Consider the following 17,772-nt stretch of genomic DNA (forward strand, 5'->3'; position numbering starts at 1 on the left):
ACATAGTTAACCTTCTAAACTTCTCAAATTAACACAATAAACAACATCCCAGAAGGGTAAGGGTGTGTCCTTTTCACCCCAAGAGGCAGAACTGCTGAGTCACTTAGCCAAACCTCTAGACTCCCCAAGTTGGCACAATGTATCAACCATAACATGATCATTTTCACAGGATACTCTGAATGGCAACTAATTTGAAGGAGAGAACCATAAAATAATACAATTCAGAGGAGTCTTCCTAATGTTTGAACAAATATCAAACCCTTCAGAAACTATTCTGTCAAAAGAGACCCAATTTGGATTATTCTGTGGAATAATTTATGCTCAAGGACATTATTAAAAACAATGAAACAATGCATTGGGAGCTGGTGGTGTTTAGCAAGTGGGCATGATCAGAAAAAGATGAAGAGGGTTCTACCAGTATCACTGTCATCCCTGAATGACTTTGGGCAAACTCTCAGCTGTACAACCCTGAGGACAAGCACCAGAATCTGACAGGGAGTGGGGAGAAACTGTTTTCACTGAAATAATTCAGCCAGGCACTAGGAAATAAACAAGCAAATAGTACAAGTGCCTTTGGTGGGGGTAGTATTAGAGATGCTACAATATATTATACAAAATGTCCAACAAAATTTTATAAAACATATGAATAAACATAAAAATATGAAATATACCAGAAATATTAGGCAGCAGAAATTACTTATGAGACAGACTAGATATTAGAATTCTCAATAAAATTCTCTAAAATAGCTATTATAATCATCTTCACATAACTAAAGGAAAATATGATTAAAGAAGTAAAGAAAGACTCAACAGTGTTACCTAAAGTGAATAATATCAGTAAAGAGACAGAAATTTTTAAAAAGGTACATTATAACCAATGACTGAAATTAAAAGTTCACCAGATGGACTCAACATTAGATATTGATCTGGCAAAGAATGGATAAGAAAACCGGCAAATGAACAAAGAGAAAGAGAATCTATGCAAGCTGAAGAACACAAAGAGAAAAGGTATCAAAAAGTAGGAACGTACTAACATGTGTACATGGTGGGAGGACAAGAAAAGGAGGAGACAAAGGAGGAGAAAAGATAAAACACAAAAGGTAATGGTCGTACTTCTCACATACACTGTAATAAAAATAGTAAAATGCACATCTATGGAGTTCAATGAATGCCACGTGAGACAAATTAAAAAGAATGGAAACCACTGTAGTCAAATGTTAAAACTTTAAGACAAAAACATAATCTTGAAAATAACAAGAAAATAATACACAGTACTTAAAAGGGAGGCAGATAAGAGTAACAAGTCTTCAGGGCAGAAGCAATGGAGGCCTCAAGGTGTGAGGACAGTGTATTCCAAGTTCTAAAGAAAATAGCACAACATTCAAAATCCAGAAGAGCTATCTTTCAGAAATGAATTAGAAATACTTGCCAATGTAAAAAATTGGAAAGAATTTGGGGCTGACCCACCTAACTTACAACAAATGCTAATGGAAATTCTTCAAGCTGAAAGTCAGTGATCCTAGATGGTAATTTGTGTATTTGTCAGAAGAGTTGCCCCAGGAAAACTAATGATGAAATTACAAAGACAGTAGAAATATTCATTTCTTCTTCTTTCTTATGTTAGCTAATAATTAAAAGCAATTATAAGATAATACACATATATTGTTAGCCCTAAAACATATACAGCCATGATTTATGTGTAATATATCTTCCATTAATGGTACAAAGTAGGTGGTAAAAGCAAAGCTGTGCTAGGTTAAGAAAATGATGTGTAAAGTGATGATAAAGCAATATGTGGTCGGGTCAGTGACATTAGCAGATGTAATATACTAGAAATAATACTAACAAGGAAGAAGAAATATAGCTACTATGGGTAATGTACCCATGCATCATTGGAATTAAGCTAGTATAAATTAGAAGGTAATTAAGATAAGTTTTATATGGTACAACTAATAAAGGAACCTAGAAGAGAAGAAAAAAGTCATTCAAGAAATTAAAATGCCATGGTAGGAAATATTTACTTCATTCAAAAGAAAGTATGAAAGGGATAGAGAAAAAGATAAACTGTATAGACATAATAAGAAAATGGTAGATGTAAACACTGACTTATCAGTAGTTACATTAAAGTAAAACACATTAGTCTCCCAATTGACTGGCAGAAATGATCAGATTGAGTGAAAATTATCTAAATGTATATTATCCACAGGAGAAATACTTTAGATTCAAAAATACAACCAGATAAAAGGAAGGAAAAAGACATGTCAAAGAACACAAGAAAACTGAAGTGCATGTTGCTATTAAATGTATCATACTTCAAAGCAAAAATACATTAGAGAGAAAGGGATATGTTTTATACTAACAAAAGAGTCACTAAGTCAGGAAGATAAAGCAATTATGAACATAAAAGAGTTTAATAACAATGTACCAAAGCACACAATGCAGAATCTGACAAAATTTAAGTGAGAAGTAAATAATTCAACAATGTTGGTTGAAGACTTGATTACCTGAGCTCTCAATAATGCTTTAGACTTGACAGAAAATAAACAGGTAACTCGAACTGCACTGTAAACTAACTAGACCTAACGTGTGTCTATATAACATCTCACCCCAACAAAAATAATATACGTTCTTCAGAGTTCACAACAAATATTCTTTGCAACAAATCACATACTAGGCCATAAAACAAAACTCAGTAGTTTTAAAACTAGAGAAGTATAAAAAGTATGTCCTCTGACCACAATGGAATGAAATTAGAAATAAATAGCATGAGGAATTTGCAAATTTATAGACATGTGGAAATTCATCAGTTCATCTAAGAATAAAGCAAAAGAGAAACCAGAAAATACTTAGATATGAATGGAAACAAGGAAGGATATAGCGTTCCAAAACTTACTAGATACAACTAAAGCAGCACCTAAAGGCAAACTGATCTCAGTGATGACTATGATAAAAAGAAGAAAACTCCTAAATGGATGAATTATTTTTCTAACTTTTGACACTGGCAAAAGAATAGCAAATGGAACCCTTAAGAGAGCGAGGGGTGGAGCCAACAGAGAGGAGAAAATGCTCCATATTAGAGAAGGAACTAAAGATATAGACAATAGAAAAAATAATAAAGTCCATGGAAATGGACCAAAAGATAACTGCAAGAGCTAAAACTAAAATATTCTTAGAAGAACATATGAGTGTATCTTTATGTGGAGCTGCTCACGTACATAACACATCTTAATTCCTTTTTCATCCCCTTTCTCTGCCTGCCTGCACTCTTGATATCCCTTGCCTTTCAGAAAGAGCTTCCTCCCTACTTCCTTGGAGCTCTCTGTTATTTTGCTCTTCAGTTATGCAATGCATGAATAAAAACACATGTCATCACAAAAATAGTGTATGTGTATGAACTAGGGTCTATATCATTTTTATTGGTTTGTTAGTCTCTCTCTTTTTGTCTCTTTAAAAAAATGAATGTAAAATAGACCTTTCCAAGCAAATACATTTTTATGTAAGTTTTCATTTCTACAATGGATTCTTATGTACAATGCCAAAAACATGGTAAGCAGGACAAAAAATATATAAATAATTTTTCATGAAAATTATAGTCTTTTGTGCTTCAAAGGACATCAGCTAGCAAATGAAAAACCAGCTCTGAGAATGGCACAAGATATTTGAAAATTATATACCTTATGAGAGGATTATATTCAAAGTGCAGTAAAAACATTCACTACTAAAGAGACCATCTGTTTTTAAAACAGGCAAATCATCTTAACAGATACTTCTACAACTCCTGAGATATAGAAATTGTGAATAAGGACATCAAAAGATTCTAATGTAATTAGTCACAGGGAAATGCAAGCCAAAATCATGAGCTCGTACTTTATACACAGAAGCCTGGCTGGAATCAAAAAGTCCAAAAATACCAACTGTTACTGAAAACTGGAGAAATCAGAATGCTTGTACACTACTAGTAAGATTGTCAAATATTGGCATCTTTTAATAGGTTAAAAAATGAAAACTTACAAAAGAATGATACTTAGCCAAAGAAAATCTAAAAACGAATGTAAAATAGTTCCTTTCCCTTTCACTATATTTGTTGTGCCTTTTGGATCTTATTTACTCTTTCAGGTTCTCGTGCTAGGGAGAAAATATGATGTTTATACATGTCATTCTGATTTATTTCACTTTTGAATATGGTCTCTAGTTGCATCCATTTACCTATAAAAGTCTTGAGTTTATCATTCTTTATAGCTGAGTAGTACTTCACGGTGTAAAAATACCACATCTTTTTTATCCATTCCCTGGTTGATGGACATTTGGGTTGTTTCCAAGATTTAGCTATACAACTGGGATGGTGGGAAAGAGAAAAAAGGAAGGGAGAAAAAGATATGTATATATATATACACAAGATAGCTAAGATAATTGTACTACTAATTTCTATTAGTTTATTGAAAGGAACCATTAGTGCTTATGCTGTTTGATAAATCATGCATACCTGCACCTGGTAATCTGAGCAACTATTTTGAAGATTACAATATGCAATATAATAACCATTGTTAATTTCCTATCATCTTGTTTTGAAATTCTATATCATTTTCACTGGTTTGTTTGTCTCTCTCTTTTTTGTCTCTTTAAGAAAATGAACGTAACATAGATCTTTCCAGGCGAATACATTTTTATGTAAGCTTTCAATTCTACAATCAATAAATATATGTTTTTTATTCTTTTAGTGTCTCTGCAAATTTAATATAAAATAACAAGATTAACATAATAAACGACCTTGTGGAAAGGTGGGCAATATTTCATTCTACTATGTACACTCAGCACTATCAACAATAACAGCAGTTTAAAAGTACTTTATCTTAAACAGATAGCAATAAGATTAACTTTTCCACTCTTCACCATGTCAGGAAAACAATAAACATGAATTATAAAATCATTTGCCAGGGCATCATGGTTCAAACATACTGCTGAAAAGCTACAGTGTGAAGAACTCTAGGCAAATAGAGGAATTTTATGTGTCAAACCTTTAATGGGAAGACACTGTTTCTTTACCCCTAATTTTTTTCTTCATCTTGCTGATACTTTGAATTGAAAGACACAAGAAAAATAGAACATCTGTTTTTTTAATCACTGTAAAACACATTTAATACTAATAAAACAAAATATTGAGCTTTTTAATTCTGATACCAGCTTTGCTATTTGAAAACTCCCAAATTATATTTATTGTTGCACTGTGATTCATAAAGACATATTGAGCAGTGGTTCTTTCCTTGTATTAATGGACGTACATTTATTTTAATCTTTGCCCTAGTGTTAGTTTTATTCTTTCCTGGGTAATGAATGGGGTTAAGTCTTGTTATCAGAAATCCTTCCATTCCCTTTTTTTTCTTTCCTTTCCATTCTTCCTGTAGATGCTGCAGTAGAACAAAGCACCTCAAAGCAGTAATGTGCTCATCTTCCCAGTCATGCTAAGATAGTGATGAAGAGGAACAAGAACATATGAAGCATAGGTGCACACATATCACTGTGATATGATGTTTTTAGATCTTCTGGGAAAATAATTGCTAAATTGTGGAAGCAACACAAATATCCATACACTGAGGATTGGATAAGAAAATTGTGGTACTTTTATATAATGGAGTATTACTCAGCTATAAAGAAAGAAACTCAAGGCTTTTATAGGCAAATTGTCACAACTAGAGACCATACTCATAAGTGAAATAAGTCAGACCTGCATGTGCAAGCACCTCATTGTCTCACTAGTGTAAAAACTGAAAAAGTTAATATAAACTCAGAGGTATGATAAGAAAAATGATAGGAAAAAGCTCAAGGGTAAAGAGCACCTGGGATGTGGGAAAAGAGAAGGGAAAGAAGGAGAAATTTTGTATGTATGTATATACAGGATAGTTAACATAGTTGTTCTACTGTCTTCTATTTCTTTGCTGAAAGAAACAGTTAATGAGTCCTTGATTGATCAGTATTGCATGTCTCTGTTTTCATGAGAAACCACTTTGAAGATATCAATATGTAATACCACAAGCATTGTTAATTTCCTGCCACTTTGTTTGTAACTCTGTACTGTCTGTACCGTTCTTTTGCTATTTTGTAAAATGTTGTCTGTCTGTTAATGTTTTACTCCTTTTATTTCTAAAATGAAATATATATATATATATATATATATATATATATATATATATATATACGAAGCATTTACAATAGTATCTATTATGCATCAATTGTAGAAAGGTGAGTTGAACTGGGGGGAACTGATATGTGCCTACTGGAACCTTTTCTGTAACATTAGGCAGAAATAGCATCATTTGGAGCCAGGCTTTCCTGGGAAAGATAGTCTCTCTCTGGGAAGTGCATTTTCAGGGGAGTAGGTGGATCTGACATTATGTTAATAAGGCACAACAACTGAGGAATTCAGTTTCAACAAATTGGTCTTAATTACTATGGCAAAGTAAAATGATTAAACATTGAAATGCATAATTCCAAACACTGAAATGACAGTCCTTTAGAGCAGCTATTATGTATTTCATATTTATAGCTGGTAAGCAATTAAAATGTGGAGGAATGAAAATGTTCCAGAGAACTACAAATAGGTGCATGCTAAACAGGTACCCATTATGAGCAAAATTTCTAGTTCTCTTGAAAAACCAATGATATCTTCAGAAATTTCAAGGCCATGGAAATACTTGGCATACCTGAAATATTTTATCTCCATTCTCAAGGTATGTGCTACTCTGATCATTTTCTTCTACAAACAAGATTTTAAATGAAAATGTTAAATGTTTTATTCTATTTAATTATGTAATGCTAAATCCCTGACTTGGTATGCTTCATCAAATGGCCTTCAAAAAGTGAAAGTTAATATCTTTTTCTAATAAAAAATTCCAGGAGAAATCATTTTGTGGGAAGACATACACATTTATTAAAAATTATGCAGATATTCATAGCAAATTAGGCACTACAAAACTTACATTCTCTAGTAAGTATATTTTTGAGAATAAATTGGCCAATTTTAATTCTTATGTCATTTACATGTGTCCTTAAGTTCCTCAATATTTTTACATTTAAAAGAGCTACCTCAAGACTGTTCCAGGGAATCCTTCCTCAACAGCTCCTTCAACCCAGAATTGGAGTGACCCAAACATTTTAATCATTACAGGTATTCAGCCGTTAAGAACCAGGGATCCATTTGGCTCAGCCAGTCCAGTGTGGAGAGATGGCTTTCCATGATGGCTATGGTCATGGTAAAGATGTCTTAATGAACAATGGCTAGTGAAAAGATTATATCCCAATATCACAATTTGACACAAACAAGAAATCTCTCTTCCTCTCCCTCCCTGCTTCTTTGTCTCTCCTCCTTCCCACTCTCTCTCTCCTTCCTACTCTCTTCTCCCTTTCCCTCTCCCTCCCCTACTCTCTCTTCCCCTCTCTCAATCACTTTTCCATGTCTGAGACACAATACCTGACATACACAAGAAAGGAATTATTTGGCTCAAGATTTTGAGGTGTCAGTCCATGGTCACCTGCCTTTAAATCATAAACATTATGGCAAAGGGTATCGAGGAAGAACGTTGCTCACCTCAGGAAGCAGTACACAAGGAAAGAGTCAGACAGAGAGAAGAGGGGCTGGGCACAAGAATGTACTGTTTCAACTTATGTCCCTGTGACCTAGTTTTTCAAACCAGGCCCCTCCTCCTAACAGCATGTTTGACTAGGAACCCATTAATGCATTAATCCATTAATGACGTCAGTACACCTGTGATCTAATCACTTTCCCAAAGCCCAAACAGTGAACACATGGGCCTTTTGGAAGATAGTTTTGTCTCTCTTTCTCTTTCTGTCTCTCCGCCTCTGTACATGTGTCACTTGATCTATCTCTGTCTTAGTTACTTTCTTATCACTGAGGCACAATACCTGACACCTACAATTTAAAGGAGAAAAGGTTTATTTTGCCTCACAGTTTGAAGGGGTTTAGTGCATAGTCAGCTGGTTCCAAGGCAGGGCGGCTTGGCAGGAGAGTGTTGCTTATTGCACGGCAGTAAGGAAACAGATAGAATCAAGGAAGGAGTAGAGACAGACCCTTCCAGGCCACACCCCCAGTGATACCCTTCTCCAATCAGGCTTCACCTCCCAATATCACATTTAGTTGTAATCCAGTGATGAATACCATGCCCCATGATCCAGTCACTCCCCAAAGCCCCACCTATAAGTGCACGAGGCTTTGGGGGACATCTTAGATATCAACCATAACAATCTCATTTCTACCTTCTATAATCTCTATCTCTTCATATTGTTCTTTGGAACCTTGGTTTGTACAATTAAGATACAATATTGTCGTGAAACTCTATTAATCTGCATATTTCCTGAACAGGCTTTGATTTCCCACACGTACTGTAATGTCTGTGTCTAGACAAAGGATAGAATTATGCTGGGTCCTGAATGAGTAATTTATGATATACCTGAACAGAATTAATATCATTTATTTTTATTTATTTTTTTTTTTTTGGTTTTTTGGTTTTTCTCTGGTACCGGGAACCAAACTCACGACCTTGCGCTTGCGAGGCAGGCGCTTTTTGCCGCTGAGCTAAATCCCCAGCCCAGAATTAATATCATTTAAATGAATGTATTTTCTTGTTACTTCAACTGGGAAATGGTTACCAGTTTTCAGGTACACTTACATAAATTATTGTCATATTTGATATTAATGTGATTTTAATGTTGAGTTCTATCAGAAGACTGCTTTAATTTAGTACTCAATACTTTCCACTCTTGAAAATTGTTTCAATGAGCAGATTAATCTTAAAGGGTACTGAGAAACCTTTATTTTATTGTGTTACCAAGTTTTACACAGTTCAATACACACTTGCATTTGAAACAAATGAGTTGATTTGCAGAGAATAACACAACATTACCTCAGAATGTTCTACTACAGACTATTAGGAAAGGTAAAAGTCAGATGGAATGTTGTTACTGGATTAATAAGACGAAATATATACAAAACTTAACAAATAAATACTTGTTGTGATTCTTTGTGCTTTATTTTAAAAGCAATTTCGATAACTTAGCTGTAAATTAGCCTTTCTTGAGTTTCTTTAGATATTTTTATTCATCTTTTCTTAGTCTTTTCTGATAGCCCATCAAAATAACTATAACTTTGTTAATTTATTTTCTTAAAAAATCTCCAGTGTTGATTTACTGATTACCATTAATCCATATTCATGGAAAATATGCAAATGTATTTGTGAGTAAAAGGTGAAGGGATTATTTTGTTTTAGCACTTCACATTGATCTTCATGAGTAACACTGGCTAAAATTTCCCTTTCTTATGTCTTTATCAGAATTTGTGTCAAAATTATGCTGTCCTCCTAAAATGTATCTGAAAGTACTATCTTGTTCCCTATTTCTTGAAAGTTTAAACTGGCCATTGTGTCTTAATTGTACTATGAGTTTTCCTAGGAACTCTTATGAACCTATGAATATAGTTTTGTTTGAAAAAATTAAATATGGATCAGTTTGTCATAGGACTACTTAGGCATTTTATTTCATCCGCTTATTTTATAAAGTTGTATTTTTCTAGGACTTTATTTTCTTCAGAGTTGATATTTTTCTCATGCTGTTGTTTTTCACAATATCTTCATAATCCTTTTTATATTTGAAAAGATACATGTGAATACACTATTTCCATTTCTGATATTGGCAATTGGGCATAATCTTTTCTTGCATTTATTTTCTCAGGTGTTTATTATTCATGTTAACATTTGTTTCACCAGAAGTTTAATAGTTTTGTTTCATCTAACAGTTATTGTTCTTCCCAAAGAAATAACATTTAATTTTGTTGACCCTTGCCTTTTATATAGGTTTTCTATTTCATTAATTTCTTATTTTCTATACTTGAAGAAACAATGTGGTTAACAACATCAAGAATAAACTTCATGCCTGCATCAAAGTCCTATATCAGCACAGGACCCTTGTCTATATTATTATTTACATTCTCCTACTGTGTCATTGGTTTCTTTTACTTCTTTTACTGAAAATATTATTTACAAAGACTTGTTGAACAAATTTTAGCAAGTCTGAACATCCTCCAGTGACTAAATTTAAATCTTTTTTAGCCATTAATTTATGATTAGTAGTAAGTTAAATGTTTACCTAATGTCTATTGTTCAATTAACTAATGTTACTCGTGATCTCTGAAGTTAGCACTACTTTTATTAGTTCAATATCATATCAACAGCAAATAATTATGTTAATTTCCTAAAATGACACCTTAGTAACAGAATTTGGGACAAATAATATAAAGTTTGAGGGAAGTTGTCTCTAAAACTGCCAAACATAGGCTTAAATAAAAAGGCAAATATTTTCAAGATTGAGGAAATAAAAACTCTTTCTTATTGCTTCCACATTCTAGAGGAAAAAATGTACTCTTTAGAGCACTTCACCCTTCAGAATGTTTAAACACATGTATCAGTGTGAATTTTAACTGGATTCCTGTTTTATAATCATTCATTTTTATGCATACTTTCACTAATTCATAGTTAACAGAGTTCTTTAATTCAAAATTTGACATGTACCTAGTTTTGTTGAAATTTTACCAAGTGGCTGCTTGTAGAAAGAGATGTCTTTTTACTTGGAATTAATTATTCAAAGAATAAGATCTTGATTTTGATGGTTATTTGATTTAATTCTTAAACCACACAGTGGTTTCCTAAACATTTTACCAATGAAAGGCAAAAAACATTTTGCAAGTTCACACAAAGAAAAGCAGAATAGCATTAGGACTCACTAAGGTGTCACTGGCCTGACAGTGAAATATGTACCTGAAGTTTTATTTTTATATAGGCATTTTTGGGGAACAACCATTCTATCTTTTTCTGTATCTTTTTATATGTCATTATAAAATTTCTCTGGTTTTTATTTATAAGGATGAAGCTTAATGCTATTTATTGCAAAAGACATGGCCCAAATATACTCATTGGTTTACCTGAATGCATGTCCTTACTTGCTAAGCACAATGTGGTTGTTATTTAAAAACAAACTTGATAAATATGAAAAATGATTGAAGATAAAGAAGGCAAAAAGAGAAAAGCAAATCATTAGTTTTTCAAAGTGTCATCTAAATACAAAAAAATGAAACTGGTAAAGGTGATAAGGGTATAATAGAAAGATATGTGACACTCATATGACAGAAAAGTGTTATTAAGACACTTCACATATATTTGCTAGTGTCCCTTCAGCTAAGTATGCTTTGCATTATTTTAAATTTATTATTATTGTCTGAAAATTGCCTGCTTCAGGCTAAACTGTACTTGGAAAAACTTTCATTGTTTATTAGATTTACAGAGATTATTTTTGTACTATTCATAACACATTATTGCAACATCATTATAAGTCAGAGTCCACAAAACTTCCTGAGGTAATGGGACACTTTTTTTGTGTTTTCCAATTCATATGTCCCCAGCCACATGCAGCTCTTGACCTCCTGGAATGTGTTTAATTTGACCGATGAACCACAATCTCATTATATATAGTTTTAATTAATTTAAATTTTATATTAAATAACCATATGTAGCTAGTGACTATCATAGTATACAAACACTACATTTATGAGTTAGAGTATGTAGAATAGAACAACAAATAATCATTATTTTAGTGTTTGCTGTTGCTATACACATTATTTTATGCTTAAAGTATATTTTGGGAAATGGCCTAGTTACATGAATCCAGTTAATAATAAGATGCTGTCATAAATATCTGTACATTAAGACCCCCAAGAATATCCCTGCAATACTCATTGGGATCATTAATCTGATATCAACTGCTTAAAAAAATCATTTCCAACAAATTCTATGCAGGGGTAAAAATCCAGATGTTTTCATTATTTAAAGTTGAGTTAGGTACATTGTGAATTCTGTGTCCTGTTTGTTGTCCTTTCTTTCTACTTTCCCTCATCTTAAAATCACAATGGTGAAAATATGGACTTACCCGAAAAGTATGCAGCAGAGCAGAAGAGATGTAAAGAAAAATCGTTTATTTCTAAATCCCACATTAAATTAGGAAAACTAAACATGGATACTTACCTATTCTACTCATTGGATTCAAAATGTTCTGTTCCTTTAATTTTATGTGTCATATGTATTTTTATGACCTCACGAAATGTTGCATTGGAATATTTTAGAGTACATATAGCATAACTTGCACCTGATGATAATGTTAAATACTCTTAAAGGCACTCTCACTTCCACTCTGTTGATTGTCTGTCATTATTCAAATTCTGGAGCTCTCTATATGTCCTGAGTTCTCTTAGTGTCCCTGCAAAATGGCAAGTTTAGGTTGAATAATCATTTTCATTTTTGATTTTATAAAAGTTAAATTTTTCTCACATTTTTATGTAGTTGCTGTGGCTCCTTTACTGAGTCCATACCTCAGTTTTTAACTCAATGCTTTTTAAAGATTACTGTATGCTTAGGGGAAGATATTGAGTGGATATGGATGACAGTTTTCAGCAAGATTAAGTGAAACTTCCAGAAATGCTTATGTCCCACAATGCCAGGGTCCAGACAGAAATAAAACCAAACCAAACCAAACCAAACAAAAAACCAAAAAAAAAAAACCACTACTACTGATCTTCTCTTGTATTATTTTTTTAGAATCAGCAATTTTATTGTTATAAAAGTAGCAATATAAAAAAGATTAACATAAAGTAAAACAATATTATTTTTGGCTAACGTTTTTACCTTAAAGAGAATAAAAAATTTTTTAAAACATTAAAAGCAGTACAGATTTTCAAAAAAAATGACAGGAAATCAACCATGACTGTTATATTGCATATTGTTATCTTCAAAGTAGGTGTTCCAATTACCAGATATAGGCATACAAGATTGATCAAAAAAATTAAACATTAACTGTTCCTTTCAATAAACCAATATTACTAAGTAAAACAATATTATGGTTAGTGGTGTTCAAAAAATTAACTCAGGTAAACTTTCAGGTTGATTTATTGCAAGGTTAATTAAGAGTGATATTTCTAGGCAAGCCTAAGCTCTCATGAAGTGATACTGAGACTTGCACTGTGTGCAACTTCATTCTTCCTAACTCTAGTTTTCTTCCAGTACCTACCCCACTAACTTTTCCATGTGCTCCACGGGCCTGTTTTCAACCCCAGCAATAGCGTGAAGGCTCAGTCAGTCATGGTGGCCTCTTTACCTCTGAAGTGACTGGCTTAGCATGAGCACCATGCCTCACCTGGCCAACAAGAGCAATGAGTCCCTGGAAGTGCATGCTGCGAGAATTTCCTGGGAAGTAAAACACGACAGGCAGATAGATGCGGACTGTTCCCCGTCTCTAAGCTTTATTGTTAAAACAATAGTGCTGCATCTTACATGGTCATCATCTAATCTATAGAGGAACTAACTTCCAAGTGTAGTGTGGGCAAGGAGGCCTCTGAACACCCAAAGTTCTTGCTGAGGTCCTGGAAATATTACAATAACCCAAGAGGTGTACATTTCTTCACTTACTGATTTGTAGAATGATTGGTACATTATTTAAGCTGTTCAAATAGAGATTTTCCAATTTCTTTTACCCAGTGCTGCTTAACTTTTATTTTAGCATTATTTTAAATGTATATGAGTCTTAAAATAATTATTTGAGAACATGTAAGTATTGGACCATTTGTCACATATTTTTCAAAATGCAGAAGTAGCTTTTACTTTGAGTATATTGATTAGGGTTACTACGATTTGTGCAGTCTTGCTAGTCTACATAGCAAGTGTGTTTACCTTTGTGTCAAATTATATTGAAAAGAAATAAGCATTTTAAAACATCTTTTTATTCAGGATTTAAAATAATTATATTTATCACTTTAAGAAATAATCAGCCCCAAATCAAAGGAAAACAAATTAATTAAGAAGAATATTTTATTAAAGCATTCATATGAAGATAAGGTATTGATTCTCATTCTATGAAAACATTTAATATATTTGGTAAGAAAAAAAATTTGGAAACGTAATTATTGTCAACTAGCATTTTGATCTTTTTCTTCTTTCACTGTTGTATACGTTGGCTTAGAGAATGGAATTTTCTAATGGTTCTAGTGGAATTTTCATGTTGGTTCCAACTTGATCTTGATTCTACTGTTTGGGAGGACGAGACATAGACTCCACGTTTGCTGATGGTATGCCATAAAATGGATTTGAGAAGGAGTATACAGAACTCTAGAGAAGAAATACATATTTAAAGATTAGGATTTGGGGCATTAAAATAACAATCATCTGTAAGGATTATGCTGAATGCAGCAAGTTCCTAATTGATTTCCATTGTAGGAAAGCTAGCGCATCCCCAGGTCCAGCATCTCTAGCATATCTTGCAGGTCTTCTGACACAGGGATGCTCTATACGTGATCCCAGCATCCTCTGGACCAGGGTGCCACTATGTCATTTTTACTGTTAGTAGGATTCAGGAATGCAGTGGCTGATATAGTAGGACATAAAACTACTATATAAAACTACTTCTTTATTTTGGTGGTGGTTTCACTAAGCCTGCTATATTGAATAAAGTTAGGTTTAACTGAATATAACAAAAGCACACACAAAAAAACTTCTCAGCTTTAAATTAGTGGAATTATTGATAACAGCCTGGGTTAGAAAGTTGAAAATACAGAAAGTTCTAGGGGACCCACTGGTTTCTTCAAGAAATAATTAGCAAGAGAATAAATAACAGAAAATGGAACCTAGAGATGAACAGAGATATGCCAAGGGTATCTATCAATTTGGGTGCATATACTTTAAATAGATACTGACTTAAAAATATATTAACAGCTACTTATTATGTGAGAGAATGGGGTAGGTCAATACAGAATAGATGGTGATATCAAGAAATCATTATTAAATGTTCAGGTATGATGCTGTGGTTACATTTTTAAAAAATCCTTGTTACTTAAAGTTGGAATTTTTAGATATGAAATTAAATGATGTGATAGACATGCTTAATTGTATGTACTTGATCACCGTGGTGGCCACCTGGGGGATTAGTAAAGCAGGCTTCCGGCTGAGTCTGGGTGGGTCATGGGGCCCTGAGCTTGGGTCCTGTATCTGGTCCGTGGCCATTTCCTTTCTGGCACTGTTTTATGGCTCTGCTTCCCAGTTACCAGGAACTAAGGAGCTTTGCTTTGCCACCTCTTTCCATGATCACATTCCTGCCTAGAAGCAAGCTGGTCATCAAACTGCTGAAACCAAAGTCAACATTGCTCAAGTCGTGAGCCGAATCAACCTCCTCTTCACTGATCTGTGGGTGTCAGGTATTTTGGCCCAGCAATGGAAAAGCTCATACAAAAGATATCTGGCATTTACTTCAATCTTCTCCAGTAGTTTGAGAGAACAGTTGAAAAATAGTAGTGAAATAAGACAGTTGAGGGTTGATAGTGACAAGGCCAGTCCTTTCTTTACTCTATCCTCTCAATATCTAGAGCAGAATATGAACTACCTGTCAGAGTTCTTAGAATAACATTGGAAGTTTACTTTTCTGTTCTAATATCAATAAAAATAGACTTAATTTAATTGATATAAAGACTTTTTTCCAACACAATTGAAATCAAAACAACAACAAAGGTCAGTATCTGTCACAGGATTTCTGCTTCAGTCAATGAAAGAAAAAAGGCATTTGAAGAAGGAATAATTTTCTTTTGCCAGAATGGAAATAAATAAATAAAAAGAAATCACTTTGAAGTTACTCTAAAATCATCAATTGTAACCGATGTATGTAAATACAAAATGCTTGGAACCAAGTTGAAAGTGGGTCTTTGGGGTAGATCTTCTCTGTTCATGATGAGAACCAAAGGTCTGAAGTCCAGGGAACTTTATTCCCAGTAGAAAATAAAGATTGCATAACAACTTACTAGCCACTTTTTAATTACTGCAAACTTATAAGATATTAATGTAAATAACTCAATCTAAAATGCTTCACTGTAATTGTTTATATCACTTTTATCTATAGATATTAAAGAGTAATGCAAGGTTGTGCTAAAAAAAGATTTTCTTTTCCTTGATAAAAATGAAAACAGGTTTATATTATGCCTTCCTGCTTAGTTTCTTAGATAGTGTTTGTATTCATTATCCACTAGGTAAGGCTGCATTTTTGCTTTTATTGTCTTAATTGACTTGATAAGTAATTGAAATTCATTCTCTTGTGTTTACAGAAATATATCTCCTTTCTCATTTCTACTAAAAACATGCTAAAGCTGTGCATCATGTCATAGTTGAAGAAAACATGGAAATAAAAAAACCAAGAATTATATTAGACTCCAGCCACATTATCAAAGGCTCTAAAGCTACAAGAAACCATCTAACATGACACCTTGATGGTGTTACATATTTCAATAAAAACAACAAAATAAGAAACTTTATGTGGCCTAATAAAGAGAAAAAATAAAGCTTGCTTTCTGTATATCCTATTTTATATGAGAATAAATCTAATATAATGTTTCTAAACTGAGATATAAGGAAACTTTCTCGATAGGACCCAGTGTGTCAAGATTAAACTTACTTCCCATCTGATGAATGTTCATATTATTTCTCTAGGAATGGGATGAGCTGTTCCCGAAAGGGTGTAAAGTTGCTGATACATAACATGGATAAGATCTGGGAAGCTTGTGTACAGCAGGATGATTATGGTTAATAATACTGCATTGTATAGTGGGTATTTGCTAAGAAAGTATATTTAAGAGAGTGTGAGATCTCACACATGTGAATGGGAAGGGAGCAAGATGATGGGTATGTTAATTAGCTTGATTATGGTTATAATTTCTCTTATCTCCCTCTCTGTGTAACCACGTATCACTTAAAAGTATCCAACTTTCACTTGTCAATATATCTCAATAGGCCTGCAAAATGAGGTAAACAATGAAAGAAAGTAACAAATTTTGCTTGACATTTTCTCTTGAAGTGTTACTTCATTCCCCTCGGAGGGCCGAGAAATATGGAAGGTATTTTCATTTCTCTTTTCCTTGTCTTTGTTATTAGGTAAGGATCCTGACTATTCACACTTAACTTTAAAGAGAATACACAATTCTCTACTTTCTTTAGTCTTCTGAGAATAAAACTTGAACACTGGATGAATATTTACTGTAAGTAGCTAATCCTCTGTGGGTTAAACTGCTATTTCCCAAATTTTTTCAGCTCTGAATAGGAACAGTTACCACAAAGCCATTTAACAGTGAATGGATTTTAAAAGCAGGTCAAAACTGTCATGAAATGGAAAATTCTTGTTGCACATTTGTGGAGACTCAAATTCTATTCTACTCCCAAATGAAATCACCCCATTAAGAAATTTTTCTTAGCCACAATATTGAAACATGCCCAAATAAAACTAGTTCAGGGTTAGCGTGTGTGTGTGTGGGGGGGGGTGTGGTTAAGTGTGTGATTATGCTTTTTCAATAACATTGCTCATGATTACCACTTACCTCTATTTTCTCTGGATTTTTCCAATTACCATACACTGGATTGACAAAGGCACAGTTCCCACTTTTCTCAGTTTTCCTGAAAACACACAGGGGCACCACAAAAAATAGGTAATAGGTAAGTATTGAAGTGCAGGTTGGTGATAGGTAGAAACTTTTGAGAAGCACACTGTATAGCCAGCATACTTATTTTCATGTGCGTATTGTCATAATTTGGGGGAAAGTACATCAAGACGACTACATTATTGAAAGCAAATGTAATTTGATTCTTGAATATTTAGATCCAAATAAACTCTCAAGCTACTTTTATTTCTGCATGG

At 33.4% G+C, this 17,772-nt stretch overlaps 1 protein-coding gene across 1 annotated transcript in view; it reads right to left on the minus strand.

Moving 5' to 3' along the window:
* Nucleotides 1–13,898: 13,898 nt before the first annotated feature.
* Malrd1 (MAM and LDL receptor class A domain containing 1) overlaps nt 13,899–17,772 on the minus strand; it is a 600,954-nt gene continuing 597,080 nt past the window's right edge. Inside the window, exons 39-40 of the mRNA XM_005387237.2 lie at nt 17,456–17,531; nt 13,899–14,213 (exon numbers count right to left, since the gene is read on the minus strand). Of these exons, the coding sequence (XP_005387294.2) occupies nt 14,130–14,213; nt 17,456–17,531 (160 nt within the window). The 3' untranslated portion in view covers nt 13,899–14,129. The remainder of the gene's footprint in view (nt 14,214–17,455; nt 17,532–17,772) is intronic.

This window comes from Chinchilla lanigera, unplaced genomic scaffold, assembly GCF_000276665.1.
Source record: "Chinchilla lanigera isolate Chin_1 unplaced genomic scaffold, ChiLan1.0 scaffold00028, whole genome shotgun sequence".
Taxonomy (NCBI): Eukaryota; Metazoa; Chordata; class Mammalia; order Rodentia; family Chinchillidae; genus Chinchilla; species Chinchilla lanigera.